Here is a 16586-nt window from a genome sequence, read left to right as displayed (position 1 = left end):
CCTGGGAGAGTGTTAGTGTTTATAGTGGGGGGGGGGTCCCCGGGAGTGCGTCAGTGTTTACTGAGGAGGGTACCCGGGAGTGTGTTAGTGTTTATTGGGGGGGGGGGGGGTTCTCGGGAGTGTGTCAGTGTTTATTGGGGAGGGGGGGTCCCCGGGTGTGTGTCAGTGTTCATTGGGGGGGGGGGATCCCCAGGAGTGTGTTAGTGTTTATTGGTGGGGGGGGGGGGGGGTCCCGGGAGTGTGTCAGTGTTTATTGGGGGGGGGGGGGGGGGGTCCCGGGAATGTGTCAGTGTTTATTGGGAGAGGGGTCCCCGGGAGTGTGTCAGTGTTTATTGGGGAGGGTACCCAGGAGTGTGTCAGTGTTTATTGGGGGAGGGGGGGTCCCCGGGAGTGTGTCAGTGTTCTCAGGAAAGGGTACCTGAGAGTGTCTGTGCGTCCTGGGTACGGTACCCAGCAGTGTGTCGATGTTTATTGGGGATGGTACCTGGACGTGTGTCAATTTGATTGGGGAGGGTACCCTGGTGAATTTAAATCTCTGGTTATAAATTGCTTTCAGACGGAGGTAATAAGGAGAGATATTTTAGAATGTTATAAATAAAAAATTTACATTTAAAAAAGAAATTCAAACAGTGTTTATTGGGGGGGGGGGGTCCCGGGAATGTGTCAGTGTTTATTGGGAGGGGGGTCCCCGGGAGTGTGTCAGTGTTTATTGGGGAGGGTACCCGGGAGCGTTTCAGTGCTTACTGGGGAGGGTACCTGGGAGAGTGTTAGTGTTTATAGTAGGGGGGGGTCCCCGGGAGTGCGTCAGTGTTTACTGAGGAGGGTACCCGGGAGTGTGTTAGTGTTTATTGGGGGGGGGGTTCTCGGGAGTGTGTCAGTGTTTATTGGGGAGGGGGGGGTCCCCGGGTGTGTGTCAGTGCTCATTGGGGGGGGGGGGGGGTCCCGGGAGTGTGTCAGTGTTTATTGGGGGGGGGGTCCCGGGAATGTGTCAGTGTTTATTGGGGGGGGGGGTCCCCGGGAGTGCGTCAGTGTTTATTGGGGGGGGGGGTCCCCGGGAGTGTGTCAGTGTTTATTGGGGGGGGGGGTCCCGGGAATGTGTCAGTGTTTATTGGGAGGGGCGTCCCCGGGAGTGTGTCAGTGTTTATTGGGGAGGGTACCCAGGAGTGTGTCAGTGTTTATTGGGGGAGGGGGGGTCCCCGGGAGTGTGTCAGTGTTCTCAGGAAAGGGTACCTGAGAGTGTCTGTGCGTCCTGGGTAAGGTACCCAGCAGTGTGTCGCTGTTTATTGGGGATGGTACCTGGACGTGTGTCAATTTGATTGGGGAGGGTACCCTGGTGAATTTAAATCTCTGGTTATAAATTGCTTTCAGACGGAGGTAATAAGGAGAGATATTTTAGAAAGTTATAAATAAAAAATTTACATTTAAAAAAGAAATTCAAACAGAGATGGAGGGTCCAGTGATGCGTTGTTACCGCATGATGTGGGAGCTGGTTGCCCCCACTGTGGTTTCCAATGACCACATCTGCAGTATGTGTTGGTTGCTTGAGGAATTCCAGCTCAGAGTTGATGAACTGGATTCTGAGTTTCCGCTGCGAGTGAGGCAGGTAGAGTGATCCAGGAGATAGGGTCACAGGAGCCTCAGCCCTTGTCCCTGCCCAACAGGTTTGAGATTCTTGCTCTCTGCGTGGACTGGAATGGGGACTGTAGGGAGGATAAGCAAACTAACCACAGCACTGTGGTACAGAGAGCCATTCAAGTGGGGGCGAGCGAAAATAAATGCAATCCTAACTGGGGATAATGCAGTTAGGGGCATTGGCACGCTTCTCTGTGACCAGGATTGCGAATTCTGAAGCTTAGGTTACCTGCCTGGTGCTCGGGTTCAGGATATCTCACCTGGGCTTCAGGGGAACTTGGAGTGGGAGGGTAAAGATCCAGTTGTCATAGTCCACGTAGATACCAATGACATAGGTAGAACAAGAATAGAGGTTTTGCTAAGGAAGTATGAACAGCTAGGAGCTACATTAAAAAGCAGAACCAAAAAGGTAATGCCTGGATAGCTACCTGAGCCACGAGTTAATTAGTAAAGGGTCAATAAGATTAAGGAGATAAATGCGTGGCTCAAAGGCTCATGTGGGAGAAATGGGTTTGAATTCATAGGACGTTGGTACCAGTACTGGGGAAGAGGGGACCCATTCTGATGTAACGGTCTTCATCTGAATCATGCTGGGACCGGAGTCCTGGTGAATCGCATAAGTAGATAGGGCTTTAAACTAAATAGTGGGAGGGAAGTATATAAAATTAGAAAATCAAAGTTAAAGGAGAGGGTAGAAGTGCCGGTTAATGATGAGGACTTCAAATGAATTAAGGGGGCCGAGGGCTCAGGAGAGGTTAGTAAACTTTCCAGAACATGTAATAGAACAGAGAGTATAGAAGGTGGCAGGAATCCAACTTCAGGCAGAGCAAAAAAAGGGGACAGATACGAGAAGGGGGCGATTAAATCAGGAGTGAAGGTGTTGTATCTAAATGCGCGCAGTATACAAACAAAGGTGAATGAGCTTGTTGCTCACATTGAAATTGGCCAGTACGATGTTGTGGGCATCAGAGAGACGTGGCTGCAAGGGGATCATACCTGGGATTGAAATATCCAAGCATATGTGTCCTATCAAAAGGACAGACAGATGGGCAGAGGGAGAGGGGTTGCATTGTTAGTAAGGAATGAAATTAAATCGATAGCAAGAAGCGATATAGGATTGGAAGGCATAGAATCTGTGTGGGCAGAGTTGAGGAAACGCAAAGGTAAACGCAGATGGGAGTTATGTACAGGCCCTCTAGCAGCAGTCAGGTTGTTGGGGCAGAAAATAAATCAGGAGATAGAAAAGGCATATTAAAAAGGCAATATTACAATAATCATGGGGGACTTCAATATGCAGGTGGACTGGGAAAATCAGGTTGATAGGGGATCCCAAGAAAAGGAATTTGTGGAATGTCTACGAGATGTTTTTTTTTTGGAGCAGCTTGTGGTAGAGCCCACTTGGGAACAAACAATTCTGAATTTGTGATGTTTAATGAGGCAGACCTGATGAGGGAACTTTTTTCTGAAAAAAAAAACTCAGGAGTTCCAATTCTTTTTTTTCCCAATTAAGGAGCGATTTAGCGTGGCCAATTCACCTACCCTGCACATCTTTGTGGGTTGTGGGGGTCAGACCCACACAGACACTGGGAGAATGTGCAAACCCCACTCGGACAGTGACCCGGGGCCGGGATCGAACCCAGATGTTCGGCGCCGTGAGGCAGCAGTAATAACCACTGCACCACTATGCCGCCCTTGATTAGGTAACTTAAGGTGAAGAAACCCTTAAGGGCCAGTGACCACAATATGATAGAATTTACCCTGCAGTTTGAGAGGGAGAAGTTGGAACTTGATTTAACGGTATTACAATTGAAGAAAGGTGACTACAAAGTCATGAGGGAGCAGCTGGCCTGAGTTGATTGGAAGGGGAGTTCAGGAGGGAAAACAGTGGAACAGCAATGGCAGGTGTTTGGGGGAGTTATTCAGGAAGCACAACAGAAATTCATTCCAAGGTGGAGGAAACATTCTAATGGGAGGATGAGGCATCCGTGGCTGACGAGGGAAGTCAAGGACAGCATAAAAGCAAAAGAAAAAGCATAAAATGTGGCGAGGATCAGTTCGGAAGGCAAATGCAATGTTGGCATTCATGTCAAAAGGGCTAGGATGCAGCAGCAGGGATGTATTTCTGAGGCTATAAAGCTCTGGTCAGATCCTATTTGGAGTATTGTGAGCAGTTTTGGGCCCCTCATCTAAGGAAGGATGTGTAGGCCCTTGGAAAGGGTCCAGAGGAGCTTCTCATGAATGATCTCTGAAATGAAGAGCTTGTCGTATGAGGAACGGTTGAAGACTCTTGGTCTGTACTGGTTGGAGTTTAGAAGTATGAGGGGGGGATCTTACTGAAACTCATAGGAACTGAGAGCCCTAGATAGAGTGGACGTGGAGAAGATGTTTCCACTTATCGGAAAAACTAGAACTTGAGGACACAGCCTCAGATGGAAGGGACAATCCTTTAAAACAGAGATGAGGAGGAATTGCTTCAGTTAGAGGGTGCCAAATCTGTGGAACTCTGCCGCAGAGGGCTGTAGAAGCCAAATCACTGAGTGCCTTTTAAGACAGAGAGAGATAGGTTCTTGATGAATAAGGGGATCAGGATTATGGGGAGAAGGCAGGAGAATGGGGATGAGAAACATATCAGCAATGATTGAATGGCAGGGCAGACTCGGTGGGGTGAACGGCCAAATTCTGCTCCTATGTCTTATGGTCTTACTGGGGAAGGTACCTGGGAGCGTTCCAGTGCTGTTATTCCTACCAAAATGGATGACCTCACATTTACCAACATTGTACTACTCCATCTGCCAGACCCTTGCCCACTCATTTAAACTATCTACGTCCCTCTGCAGACTTTCAATGGTCTCTGCACACTTTATTCTACCACTCATCTGAGTGGCACCTGCAAACTTTGATAAATTACACTTGGTCCCCAACTCCAGGTCATCTATGTAAATTGTAAACAATTGCGGACCCAACACTGATCCCTGAGGCACACCATTAGCCACCGATCACCAACTAGAAAAACACCCGTTTATCCTCACTCTTCGCTTTCTGTCCGTTAACCAATCCTCTATCCATGTCAATACATTACCCGTAATGGCGTGCACCCTTATCTTATGCAGCAGCCTTTTGTACGGCACCTTGTCAAACGCCTTCTGGAAATCCAGATACGTCACATGCACCGTTCCCCATTGTCCACCGCACTCGAAATGTCCTCAAAGAATTCCAGTCAATTAGTCAAACATGACCTGCCTTTCAGCATCTGCCCAATGAGACAATTCCTATCCAGGTGTCTCGCTATTTCTTCCTTGAGGATAGATTCAAGCATTTTCCCCACTACAGAAGTTAAGCTAATAGGCCTGTAAATACCCGCCTTTTGTCTACCTCCTTTTTTAAACAGTGGTGTCACATTTGCTACTTTCCAATCTGCCGAAACCGCTCAGAATCCAGTGTTTTTTGGTAAATTACCGTGAGCGCATTTGCTATTTCCCCTCCATCGCTTTTAGTACCCTGGGGTGCATTCCATCAGAGCCAGGAGACTTGTCTACCTATAGCCCCGTTAGCTTTCCCAACACTACCTCCTTAATGATTGTTTCTAGATCCTCACCTGCCGTAGCCTCCTTGGCAACAATTATTGGCATGTTATTTGGGTCTTCCACTGTAAAGACCGACACAAAATACCTGTTCAATGCCTCGGCCAGATCCTCATTTCCCATTATTAAATCCACCTTCTCATCCTCTAAAGGACCAATGTTTACCTTAGCCATTTTTTTTGTTTAATATATTTGTAGAAACCTTTGCTATCTGTTTTTATATTGTGAGCTAGTTTACTCTCATAATCTATCTTACTTTTCTTTATAGCTTTTTATGTGGCTTTCTGTTGACCTCTAAAGATTTTCCAGTCCTCTAGTTTTGCACTAATCTTTACCACTTTGTATGCATTTTCTTTCAATTTGATACCCTCCTTTATTTCCTGAGGTACCCATGGCTGATTATTACCGTTTCCTACAGTCCCTCTTCACTGGTATAGTCTTTTGATGAGCACTGTGAAAAATCGCTTTGAAAGTCCTCCACTGTTCCTCATTGTCCCACCACAATGTCTTTACTCCCAGTCTACCTTAGCCAACTCCTCTCTCATGCCATTGTAGTCTCCTTTGTTCAAGCACAAGACACTGGTATTGGATATTACCTTCTCACCCTCCATCGGTATTTTAAATTAAACTATACGGTGATCGCGCCTTCGAGAGGATTCCTAACTATGAGATCATTAAATTTCCTGTCTCATTACACAGGACCAGATCTAGGAAAGCTTGCATCCTCGTAGGTTCTATTACATACTGTTCGAGGAAACTATCTCGGATACATTCTATGAACTCCTCCTCAAGGCTGCCTTGACCAACTTGGTTTGACCAATCAACATGTACCTGGGAGTGTGTCAGTGTTGACTGGGAAAGGATCCCGGGAATGTATCATCGTTTACTGGGCTGGGTTCCCGGGAGTGTGAGTATTTACTGGGGAGGGTACCCGGGAGTGTCATTGTTTACTGGGGAAGGTACCTGGGAGTGTATCAATGTTTACTGTGGGGGGTACGTCAGTGTTTACCAGGGAGGACACCCGGTATGTGTCAGTATTTATTGTGGGGAGTATCCGGGAGTGTGTCAGTGTTTACTGGGCAGGGTACCCTGGGCAAGATGAGTGGTGAGAGCGTGTGTTGTACTAGAATGTCTTCATTGAGAGAGGAATTACAGGGCATTGTTATTCCAGGAACTTCATGGGAAAACATCAGGGAATATTACTGCTAAATATGTTTGCATGTTCACATAAGTAAAGCAGAATACGCATCCTCACCCGCACCTCGACTCTGGCTCTTTTCCCCTCCAACGGAAGGGATTCCAAACCCAGTTTGCGCTTAATCACATCCACATCGTCACAATCGCTTTCGGTGTCTGATTTATCCGTCAATACCGTCTCTTCTTTAATGGGAATCTTTAATTCTCGTCCGGTTTGCAAAGCAAGCTGCAGTGGAGAGAGAGACTATGTGAGAGAGAGAGACAGACAGACAGTGAGATAGTATGATAGGGTGAGAGTGTGTGAGGGAGAGAGGGTGTGAGGGAGAGAGGGCGTGAGGGAGAGAGGGCGTGAGGGAGAGAGGGCGTGAGGGAGAGAGTGCGTGAGGGAGAGAGTGCGTGAGGGAGAGAGTGCTTGAGGGAGAGAGTGCTTGAGGGAGAGAGGGCGTGAGGGAGAGAGGGCGTGAGGGAGAGAGGGCGTGAGGGAGTGAGGGCGCGAGGGAGAGAGTGCGCGAGGGAGAGAGTGCGCGAGGGAGAGAGTGCGCGAGGGAGAGAGTGCGCGAGGGAGAGAGTGCGCGAGGGAGAGAGTGCGCGAGGGAGAGAGTGCGCGAGGGAGAGAGTGCGCGAGGGAGAGAGTGCGCGAGGGAGAGAGTGCGCGAGGGAGAGAGTGCGCGAGGGAGAGAGTGTGCGAGGGAGCGAGTGTGTGAGGGAGCGAGTGTGTGAGGGAGCGAGTGTGTGAGGGAGCGAGTGTGTGAGGGAGCGTGTGTGTGAGGGAGCGAGTGTGTGAGGGAGCGAGCGTGTGAGGGAGCGTGTGAGGGAGCGAGCGTGTGAGGGAGCGAGCGTGTGAGGGAGCGTGTGTGTGAGGCAGCGAGTGTGTGAGGCAGCGATTTTGTGAGGGAGCGAGTGTGCGAGGGAGCGAGTGTGTGAGGGAGCGTGTGTGTGAGGGAGCGAGTGTGTGAGGGAGCGAGCGTGTGAGGGAGCGTGTGAGGGAGCGAGCGTGTGAGGGAGCGAGCGTGTGAGGGAGCGTGTGTGTGAGGCAGCGAGTGTGTGAGGCAGCGATTTTGTGAGGGAGCGAGTGTGTGAGGGAGCGAGTGTGTGAGGGAGCGAGTGTGTGAGGGAGCGAGTGTGTGAGGGTGCGAGTGTGTGAGGGAGAGTGTGTGAGGGAGCGAGTGTGTGAGGGAGCGAGTGTGTGAGGGAGCGAGTGTGTGAGGGAGCGAGTGTGTGAGGGAGCGAGTGTGTGAGGGAGCGAGTGTGTGAGGGAGCGAGTGTGTGAGGGAGCGAGTGTGTGAGGGAGCGAGTGTGTGAGGGAGCGAGTGTGTGAGGGAGCGTGTGTGTGAGGGAGCGAGTGTGTGAGGTTGCGAGTGTGTGAGGCTGCGAGTGTGTGAGGCAGCGAGTGTGTGAGGCAGCGAGTGTGTGAGGGAGCGAGTGTGTGAGGGAGCGAGTGTGTGAGGTTGCGAGTGTGTGAGGTTGCGAGTGTGTGAGGTTGCGAGTGTGTGAGGTTGCGAGTGTGTGAGGTTGCGAGTGTGTGAGGTTGCGAGTGTGTGAGGTTGCGAGTGTGTGAGGTTGCGAGTGTGAGGTTGCGAGTGTGTGAGGGAGCGAGTGTGTGAGGGAGCAAGTGTGAGGTTGCGAGTGTGTGAGGTTGCGAGTCTGTGAGGTTGCGAGGGTGTGAGGTTGCGAGGGTGTGAGGTTGCGAGGGTGTGAGGTTGCGAGGGTGTGAGGTTGCGAGGGTGTGAGGTTGCGAGGGTGTGAGGTTGCGAGGGTGTGAGGTTGCGAGGGTGTGAGGTTGCGAGGGTGTGAGGTTGCGAGGGTGTGAGGTTGCGAGGGTGTGAGGTTGCGAGGGTGTGAGGTTGCGAGGGTGTGAGGTTGCGAGGGTGTGAGGTTGCGAGGGTGTGAGGGAGCGAGTGTGTGAGGGAGCGAGTGTGTGAGGGAGCGAGTGTGTGAAGTTGCGAGTGTGTGAGGTTGCGAGTGTGTGAGGTTGCGAGTGTGTGAGGTTGCGAGTGTGTGAGGTTGCGAGTGTGTGAGGTTGCGTGTGTGAGATTGCGAGTGTGTGAGGTTGCGAGTGTGTGAGGTTGCGAGTGTGTGAGGGAGCAAGTGTGAGGTTGCGAGTGTGTGAGGTTGCGAGTGTGTGAGGTTGCGAGTCTGTGAGGTTGCGAGGGTGTGAGGTTGCGAGGGTGTGAGGTTGCGAGGGTGTGAGGTTGCGAGGGTGTGAGGTTGCGAGGGTGTGAGGTTGCGAGGGTGTGAGGTTGCGAGGGTGTGAGGTTGCGAGGGTGTGAGGTTGCGAGGGTGTGAGGTTGCGAGGGTGTGAGGTTGCGAGGGTGTGAGGTTGCGAGGGTGTGAGGTTGCGAGGGTGTGAGGTTGCGAGGGTGTGAGGTTGCGAGGGTGTGAGGTTGCGAGGGTGTGAGGTTGCGAGGGTGTGAGGGAGCGAGTGTGTGAGGGAGCGAGTGTGTGAGGGAGCGAGTGTGTGAAGTTGCGAGTGTGTGAGGTTGCGAGTGTGTGAGGTTGCGAGTGTGTGAGGTTGCGAGTGTGTGAGGTTGCGAGTGTGTGAGGTTGCGTGTGTGAGATTGCGAGTGTGTGAGGTTGCGAGTGTGTGAGGTTGCGAGTGTGTGAGGGAGCGTGTGTGTGAGGGAGCGTGTGTGTGAGGGAGCGTGTGTGTGAGGGAGCGTGTGTGTGAGGGAGCGTGAGTGTGAGGGAGCGAGTGTGTGAGGGAGCGAGGGTGTGAGGGAGCGAGCGTGTGAGGGGTCGAGTGAGTGAGGGAGCGAGTGTGTGAGGGAGAGTATGTGAGGGAGAGTGTGTGAGGCAGAGAGTGTTTGAGGGAGCGAGCGTGTGAGCGAGAGAGCATGTGAGGTAGAGTGTGTGAGGGAGAGAGAGTGTAAGGGAGATAGAATTTGAGGGAAAGTGTTTGTGAGGGAATGTGAGAGGGTGAGATATATCAGAGTGAGAGAGTGAGTGTGTGTTTGTGTGAGTGAGAGTGTGAGTGAGAGTGAGAGAGTGGGTGAGAGAGAGGGCGAGAGAGGGGGCGAGCGAGAGGGTGAGAGAGGGTGAGAGAGGGGGCGAGAGAGGGGGCGAGAGAGGGGGGGCGAGAGAGGGGGCGAGCGAAAGGGCGAGCGAGAGGGCGCGACAGACGGTAAGAGAGGACGAGAGGGCGAGAGAGAGGGCGCGACAGAGGGGGCGAGAGTGACGGCAAGAGAGAGGGCGAGAGAGCGGGCAAGAGAGAGGGCGAGAGAGAGGGCGAGAGAGAGAGGGTGTGTGAGGGAGAGAATGGGTGAGAGAGTGTGTGAGGGAGTGTGTGAGGGAGAGTGTAAGGGAGGGAGAGTGTGAGGGAGCGAGTGTGTGAGGGAGCGAGTGCGTGAGGGAGCGAGTGCGTGAGGGAGCGAGTGCGTGAGGGAGCGAGTGCGTGAGGGAGCGAGTGCGTGAGGGAGCGAGTGCGTGAGGTTGAGAGTGTGTGAGGGAGCGAGTGTGTGAGGGAACGAGTGTGTGAGGGAACGAGCGTGTGAGAGTGCGAGCGTGTGAGGGAAGGAGCGTGTGAGGCAGCGAGTGTGTGAGGCATCGAGCATGTGAGGGAGCGAGTGTGTGAGGGAGAGTATGTGAGGGAGAGTGTTTGAGGCAGAGAGCGTTTGAGGGAGAGAGGGTGTGAGGTAGAGTGTGTGTGAGGGAATGTGAGAGTGTGAGAGATATCAGAGTGAGAGAGTGAGTGTGTGTTTGTGTGAGAGTGAGTGAGTGAGAGTGAGTGTGTGAGACTGTGAGAGAGAGGGTGAGAGAGGAGGCGAGCGAAAGGGCGAGCGAGAGGGCGCGACAGAGGGTGAGAAAGGGGGCAGCGAGTGTGTGAGGCAGCGAGTGTGTGAGGCAGCGAGTGTGTGAGGCAGCGAGTGTGAGAGGGAGCGTGTGTGTGAGGGAGCGAGTGTGTGAGGGAGCGAGTGTGTGAGGGAGCGAGTGTGTGAGGGAGCGAGTGTGTGAGGGAGAGTATGTGAGGGAGAGAGTGCGTGAGGGAGAGAGTGCTTGAGGGAGAGAGGGCGTGAGGGAGAGAGGGCGTGAGGGAGTGAGGGCGTGAGGGAGTGAGGGCGCGAGGGAGAGAGTGCGCGAGGGAGAGAGTGCGCGAGGGAGAGAGTGCGCGAGGGAGAGAGGGCGTGAGGGAGAGAGGGCGTGAGGGAGTGAGGGCGTGAGGGAGTGAGGGCGCGAGGGAGAGAGTGCGCGAGGGAGAGAGTGCGCGAGGGAGAGAGTGCGCGAGGGAGAGAGTGCGCGAGGGAGAGAGTGCGCGAGGGAGAGAGTGCGCGAGGGAGAGAGTGCGCGAGGGAGAGAGTGCGCGAGGGAGAGAGTGCGCGAGGGAGAGAGTGCGCGAGGGAGAGAGTGCGCGAGGGAGAGAGTGTGCGAGGGAGCGAGTGTGTGAGGGAGCGAGTGTGTGAGGGAGCGAGTGTGTGAGGGAGCGAGTGTGTGAGGGAGCGTGTGTGTGAGGGAGCGAGTGTGTGAGGGAGCGAGCGTGTGAGGGAGCGTGTGAGGGAGCGAGCGTGTGAGGGAGCGAGCGTGTGAGGGAGCATGTGTGTGAGGCAGCGAGTGTGTGAGGCAGCGATTTTGTGAGGGAGCGAGTGTGTGAGGGAGCGAGTGTGTGAGGGAGCGAGTGTGTGAGGGAGCGAGTGTGTGAGGGTGCAAGTGTGTGAGGGAGAGTGTGTGAGGGAGCGAGTGTGTGAGGGAGCGAGTGTGTGAGGGAGCGAGTGTGTGAGGGAGCGAGTGTGTGAGGGAGCGAGTGTGTGAGGGAGCGAGTGTGTGAGGGAGCGAGTGTGTGAGGGACCGAGTGTGTGAGGGAGCGTGTGTGTGAGGGAGCGAGTGTGTGAGGTTGCGAGTGTGTGAGGCTGCGAGTGTGTGAGGCAGCGAGTGTGTGAGGCAGCGAGTGTGTGAGGGAGCGAGTGTGTGAGGGAGCGAGTGTGTGAGGTTGCGAGTGTGTGAGGTTGCGAGTGTGTGAGGTTGCGAGTGTGTGAGGTTGCGAGTGTGTGAGGTTGCGAGTGTGTGAGGTTGCGAGTGTGTGAGGTTGCGAGTGTGTGAGGTTGCGAGTGTGTGAGGTTGCGAGTGTGAGGTTGCGAGTGTGTGAGGGAGCGAGTGTGTGAGGGAGCAAGTGTGAGGTTGCGAGTGTGTGAGGTTGCGAGGGTGTGAGGTTGCGAGGGTGTGAGGTTGCGAGGGTGTGAGGTTGCGAGGGTGTGAGGTTGCGAGGGTGTGAGGTTGCGAGGGTGTGAGGTTGCGAGGGTGTGAGGTTGCGAGGGTGTGAGGTTGCGAGGGTGTGAGGTTGCGAGGGTGTGAGGTTGCGAGGGTGTGAGGTTGCGAGGGTGTGAGGTTGCGAGGGTGTGAGGGAGCGAGTGTGTGAGGGAGCGAGTGTGTGAGGGAGCGAGTGTGTGAAGTTGCGAGTGTGTGAGGTTGCGAGTGTGTGAGGTTGCGAGTGTGTGAGGTTGCGAGTGTGTGAGGTTGCGAGTGTGTGAGGTTGCGTGTGTGAGATTGCGAGTGTGTGAGGTTGCGAGTGTGTGAGGGAGCGTGTGTGTGAGGGAGCGTGTGTGTGAGGGAGCGTGTGTGTGAGGGAGCGTGTGTGTGAGGGAGCGTGAGTGTGAGGGAGCGAGTGTGTGAGGGAGCGAGGGTGTGAGGGAGCGAGCGTGTGAGGGGTCGAGTGAGTGAGGGAGCGAGTGTGTGAGGGAGAGTATGTGAGGGAGAGTGTGTGAGGCAGAGAGTGTTTGAGGGAGCGAGCGTGTGAGCGAGAGAGCATGTGAGGTAGAGTGTGTGAGGGAGAGAGAGTGTAAGGGAGATAGAATTTGAGGGAAAGTGTTTGTGAGGGAATGTGAGAGGGTGAGATATATCAGAGTGAGAGAGTGAGTGTGTGTTTGTGTGAGTGAGAGTGTGAGTGAGAGTGAGAGAGTGGGTGAGAGAGAGGGCGAGAGAGGGGGCGAGCGAGAGGGTGAGAGAGGGTGAGAGAGGGGGCGAGAGAGGGGGCGAGAGAGGGGGGCGAGAGAGGGGGCGAGCGAAAGGGCGAGCGAGAGGGCGCGACAGACGGTAAGAGAGGACGAGAGGGCGAGAGAGAGGGCGCGACAGAGGGGGCGAGAGTGACGGCAAGAGAGAGGGCGAGAGAGCGGGCAAGAGAGAGGGCGAGAGAGAGGGCGAGAGAGAGAGGGTGTGTGAGGGAGAGAATGGGTGAGAGAGTGTGTGAGGGAGTGTGTGAGGGAGAGTGTAAGGGAGGGAGAGTGTGAGGGAGCGAGTGCGTGAGGGAGCAAGTGCGTGAGGGAGCGAGTGCGTGAGGGAGCGAGTGCGTGAGGGAGCGAGTGCGTGAGGGAGCGAGTGCGTGAGGGAGCGAGTGCGTGAGGGAGCGAGTGCGTGAGGGAGCGAGTGCGTGAGGGAGCGAGTGCGTGAGGTTGAGAGTGTGTGAGGGAGCGAGTGTGTGAGGGAACGAGTGTGTGAGGGAACGAGCGTGTGAGAGTGCGAGCGTGTGAGGGAAGGAGCGTGTGAGGCAGCGAGTGTGTGAGGCATCGAGCATGTGAGGGAGCGAGTGTGTGAGGGAGAGTATGTGAGGGAGAGTGTTTGAGGCAGAGAGCGTTTGAGGGAGAGAGGGTGTGAGGTAGAGTGTGTGTGAGGGAATGTGAGAGTGTGAGAGATATCAGAGTGAGAGAGTGAGTGTGTGTTTGTGTGAGAGTGAGTGAGTGAGAGTGAGTGTGTGAGACTGTGAGAGAGAGGGTGAGAGAGGAGGCGAGCGAAAGGGCGAGCGAGAGGGCGCGACAGAGGGTGAGAAAGGGGGCGAGAGAGACGGTGAGAGAGCGGGCGCGACAGAGGGTAAGAGAGGATGAGCGAGAGGGCGAGAGAGAGGGAGCGACAGAGGGGCGAGAGTGACGGCGAGAGAGAGGGCGAGAGAGCGGGCGAGAGAGAGGGCGAGAGAGAGGGCGAGAGAGAGGGCGAGAGAGAGGGCGAGAGAGAGGGCGAGAGAGAGAGGGTGTGTGAGGGAGAGAATGGGTGACAGAGTGTGTGAGGGAGTGTGTGAGGGAGAGTGTAAGGGATGGAGAGTGTGAGGGAGCGAATGCGTGAGGGAGCGAATGCGTGAGGGAGCGAGTGCGTGAGGGAGCGAGTGCGTGAGGGAGCGAGTGCGTGAGGGAGCGAGTGCGTGAGGGAGCGAGTGCGTGAGGGAGCGAGCGTGTGAGGGGTCGAGCGTGTGAGGGAGCGAGTGTGTGAGGGAGAGTATGTGAGGGAGAGTGTTTGAGGCAGAGAGCGTTTGAGGGAGAGACGTTTGAGGTAGAGTGTGTGTGAGGGAATGTGAGAGTGTGAGAGATATCAGAGTGAGAGAGTGAGTGTGTGTTTGTGTGAGAGTGAGTGTGTGAGACTGTGAGAGGGTGAGAGAGAGGGTGAGAGAGAGGGTGAGAGAGAGGGTGAGAGAGAGGGTGAGAGAGAGGGTGAGAGAGAGGGTGAGAGAGAGGGTGAGAGAGAGGGTGAGAGAGATGGAGAGAGAGATGTGGTGAGAGAGGGTGAGTGGGTGAGAGGGAGGGTGAGAGAGAGGGCGAGAGAGAGGGCGAGAGAGAGGGCGAGCGAGAGGGCGAGCGAGAGTGAGGGCGAGAGTGAGGGCGAGAGTGAGGGCGAGAGTGAGGGCGAGAGAGAGGGCAAGAGAGAGGGCGAGAGAGAGGGCGAGATAGAGGGCGAGAGAGAGAAGGCGCGACAGAGGGTGAGAGCGCGGGCGAGAGAGAGAGGGAGAGAAGGTGTGAGAGAGTGTGTGAGGGAGCGAGTGTGTGAGGGAGCGAGTGCGTGAGGGAGCGAGTGTGTGAGGGAGCGGGTGTGTGAGGGAGCGGGAGTGTGAGGGAGCGAGTGTGTGAGGGAGCGAGTGTGTGAGGGAGCGAGTGTGAGAGGGAGCGAGTGTGAGAGGGAGCGAGTGTGAGAGGGAGCGAGTGTGAGAGGGAGCGAGTGTGAGAGGGAGCGAGTGTGAGGCAGCGAGTGTGTGAGGCAGCGAGTGTGAGAGGGAGCGAGTGTGAGAGGGAGCGAGTGTGAGAGATCGAGTATGTGAGGGAGCGAGTGTGTGAGGCAGCGAGTGTGTGAAGCAGCGAGTGTGTGAAGCAGCGAGTGTGTGAAGCAGCGAGTGTGTGAGGGAGCGAGTGTGTGAGGGAGCGGGTGTGAGAGGGAGCGGGTGTGTGAGGGAGCGGGTGTGTGAGGGAGCGGGTGTGTGAGGGAGCGAGTGTGTGAGGGAGCGAGTGTGTGAGGAAGCGAGTGTGTGAGGGAGCGAGTGTGTGAGGGAGCGAGTGTGAGAGGGAGCGAGTGTGAGAGGGAGCGAGTGTGAGAGGGAGCGAGTGTGAGGCAGCGAGTGTGTGAGGCAGCGAGTGTGTGAGGCAGCGAGTGTGTGAGGCAGCGAGTGTGAGAGGGAGCGAGTGTGAGAGGGAGCGAGTGTGAGGCAGCGAGTGTGTGAGGCAGCGAGTGTGTGAGGCAGCGAGTGTGTGAGGCAGCGAGTGTGAGAGGGAGCGTGTGTGTGAGGGAGCGAGTGTGTGAGGGAGCGAGTGTGTGAGGGAGCGAGTGTGTGAGGGAGCGAGTGTGTGAGGGAGAGTATGTGAGGGAGAGTGTTTGAGGCAGAGAGCGTTTGAGGGAGAGACGTTTGAGGTAGAGTGTGTGTGAGGGAATGTGAGAGTGTGAGAGATATCAGAGTGAGAGAGTGAGTGTGTGTTTGTGTGAGAGTGAGTGTGTGAGACTGTGAGAGGGTGAGAGAGAGGGTGAGAGAGAGGGTGAGAGAGAGGGTGAGAGAGAGGGTGAGAGAGATGGAGAGAGAGATGTGGTGAGAGAGGGTGAGTGGGTGAGAGAGAGGGTGAGAGAGAGGGCGAGAGAGAGGGCGAGAGAGAGGGCGAGCGAGAGGGCGAGCGAGAGTGAGGGCGAGAGTGAGGGCGAGAGTGAGGGCGAGAGTGAGGGCAAGAGAGAGGGCGAGAGAGAGGGCGAGAAAGAGGGCGAGAGAGAGAAGGCGCGACAGAGGGTGAGAGCGCGGGCGAGAGAGAGAGGGAGAGAAGGTGTGAGAGAGTGTGTGAGGGAGCGAGTGTGTGAGGGAGCGAGTGCGTGAGGGAGCGAGTGCGTGAGGGAGCGAGTGCGTGAGGGAGCGGGTGTGTGAGGGAGCGAGTGTGAGAGGGAGCGAGTGTGAGAGGGAGCGAGTGTGAGAGGGAGCGAGTGTGAGAGGGAGCGAGTGTGAGAGGGAGCGAGTGTGAGGGAGCGAGTGTGAGGCAGCGAGTGTGTGAGGCAGCGAGTGTGTGAGGCAGCGAGTGTGAGAGGGAGCGTGTGTGTGAGGGAGCGAGTGTGTGAGGGAGCGAGTGTGTGAGGGAGCGAGTGTGTGAGGGAGCGAGTGTGTGACGGAGCATGTGTGTGACGGAGCGAGTGTGTGAGGGAGCGACTGTGTGAGGGAGCGAGTGTGTGAGGGAGCGAGTGTGTGAGGCAGCGAGTGTGTGAGGCAGCGAGTGTGTGAGGCAGCGAGTGTGTGAGGCAGCGAGTGTGTGAGGGAGCGAGCGTGTGAGGGAGCGAGCGTGTGAGGGAGCGAGCGTGTGAGGGAGCGAGCGTGTGAGGGAGCGAGCGTGTGAGGGGTCGAGTGAGTGAGGGAGCGAGTGTGTGAGGGAGAGTATGTGAGGTAGAGTGTGTGAGGGAGAGAGAGTGTAAGGGAGATAGAATTTGAGGGAAAGTGTTTGTGAGGGAATGTGAGAGGGTGAGAGATATCAGAGTGAGAGAGTGAGTGTGTGTTTGTGTGAGTGTGAGTGAGAGTGTGTGTGAGAGTGAGAGAGTGGGTGAGAGAGAGGGCGAGAGAGGGGGCGAGAGAGGGGGCGAGAGAGGGGGCGAGAGAGGGGGCGAGAGAGGGGGCGAGAGAGGGGGCGAGAGAGGGGGCGAGAGAGGGGGCGAGAGAGAGGGCGAGTGAGTGGGCGAGCGAGTGGGTGAGAGAGAGTGAGAGACTGCGAGAGAGAGGGCGAGAGAGGGGGCAAGCGAAAGGGCGCAACAGAGGGTGAGAAAGGGGGCGAGAGAGACGGTGAGAGAGCGGGCGCGACAGAGGGTAAGAGAGGACGAGAGAGAGGGCGAGAGAGAGGGAGCGACAGAGGGGGCAAGAGTGACGGCGAGAGAGAGGGCGAGAGAGAGGGCGAGAGAGAGAGGGTGTGTGAGGGAGAGAATGGGTGAGAGAGTGTGTGAGGGAGAGAGAGTGTAAGGGAGGGAGAGTGTGAGGGA

At 55.6% G+C, this 16586-nt stretch overlaps 1 protein-coding gene across 4 annotated transcripts in view; it reads right to left on the bottom strand.

The window, feature by feature from the left end:
• Positions 1-16586, bottom strand: part of LOC140386490 (histone-lysine N-methyltransferase 2B-like) — a 310024-nt gene that overhangs the window by 211723 nt on the left and 81715 nt on the right. For 2 of the 4 annotated variants that reach the window (XM_072468882.1, XM_072468883.1), the window contains exon 4: positions 6469-6636. In XM_072468882.1, the coding sequence (XP_072324983.1) occupies positions 6469-6636 (168 nt within the window). The remainder of the gene's footprint in view (positions 1-6468; positions 6637-16586) is intronic. The other 2 variants (XM_072468880.1, XM_072468881.1) reach the window with 1 other exon arrangement.

Source organism: Scyliorhinus torazame, chromosome 12, assembly GCF_047496885.1.
Source record: "Scyliorhinus torazame isolate Kashiwa2021f chromosome 12, sScyTor2.1, whole genome shotgun sequence".
Lineage (NCBI taxonomy): Eukaryota > Metazoa > Chordata > Chondrichthyes > Carcharhiniformes > Scyliorhinidae > Scyliorhinus > Scyliorhinus torazame.
The sequence above is the reverse complement of the archived record's forward strand: the minus strand, read 5'-3'. Positions and strand labels throughout refer to the sequence as shown.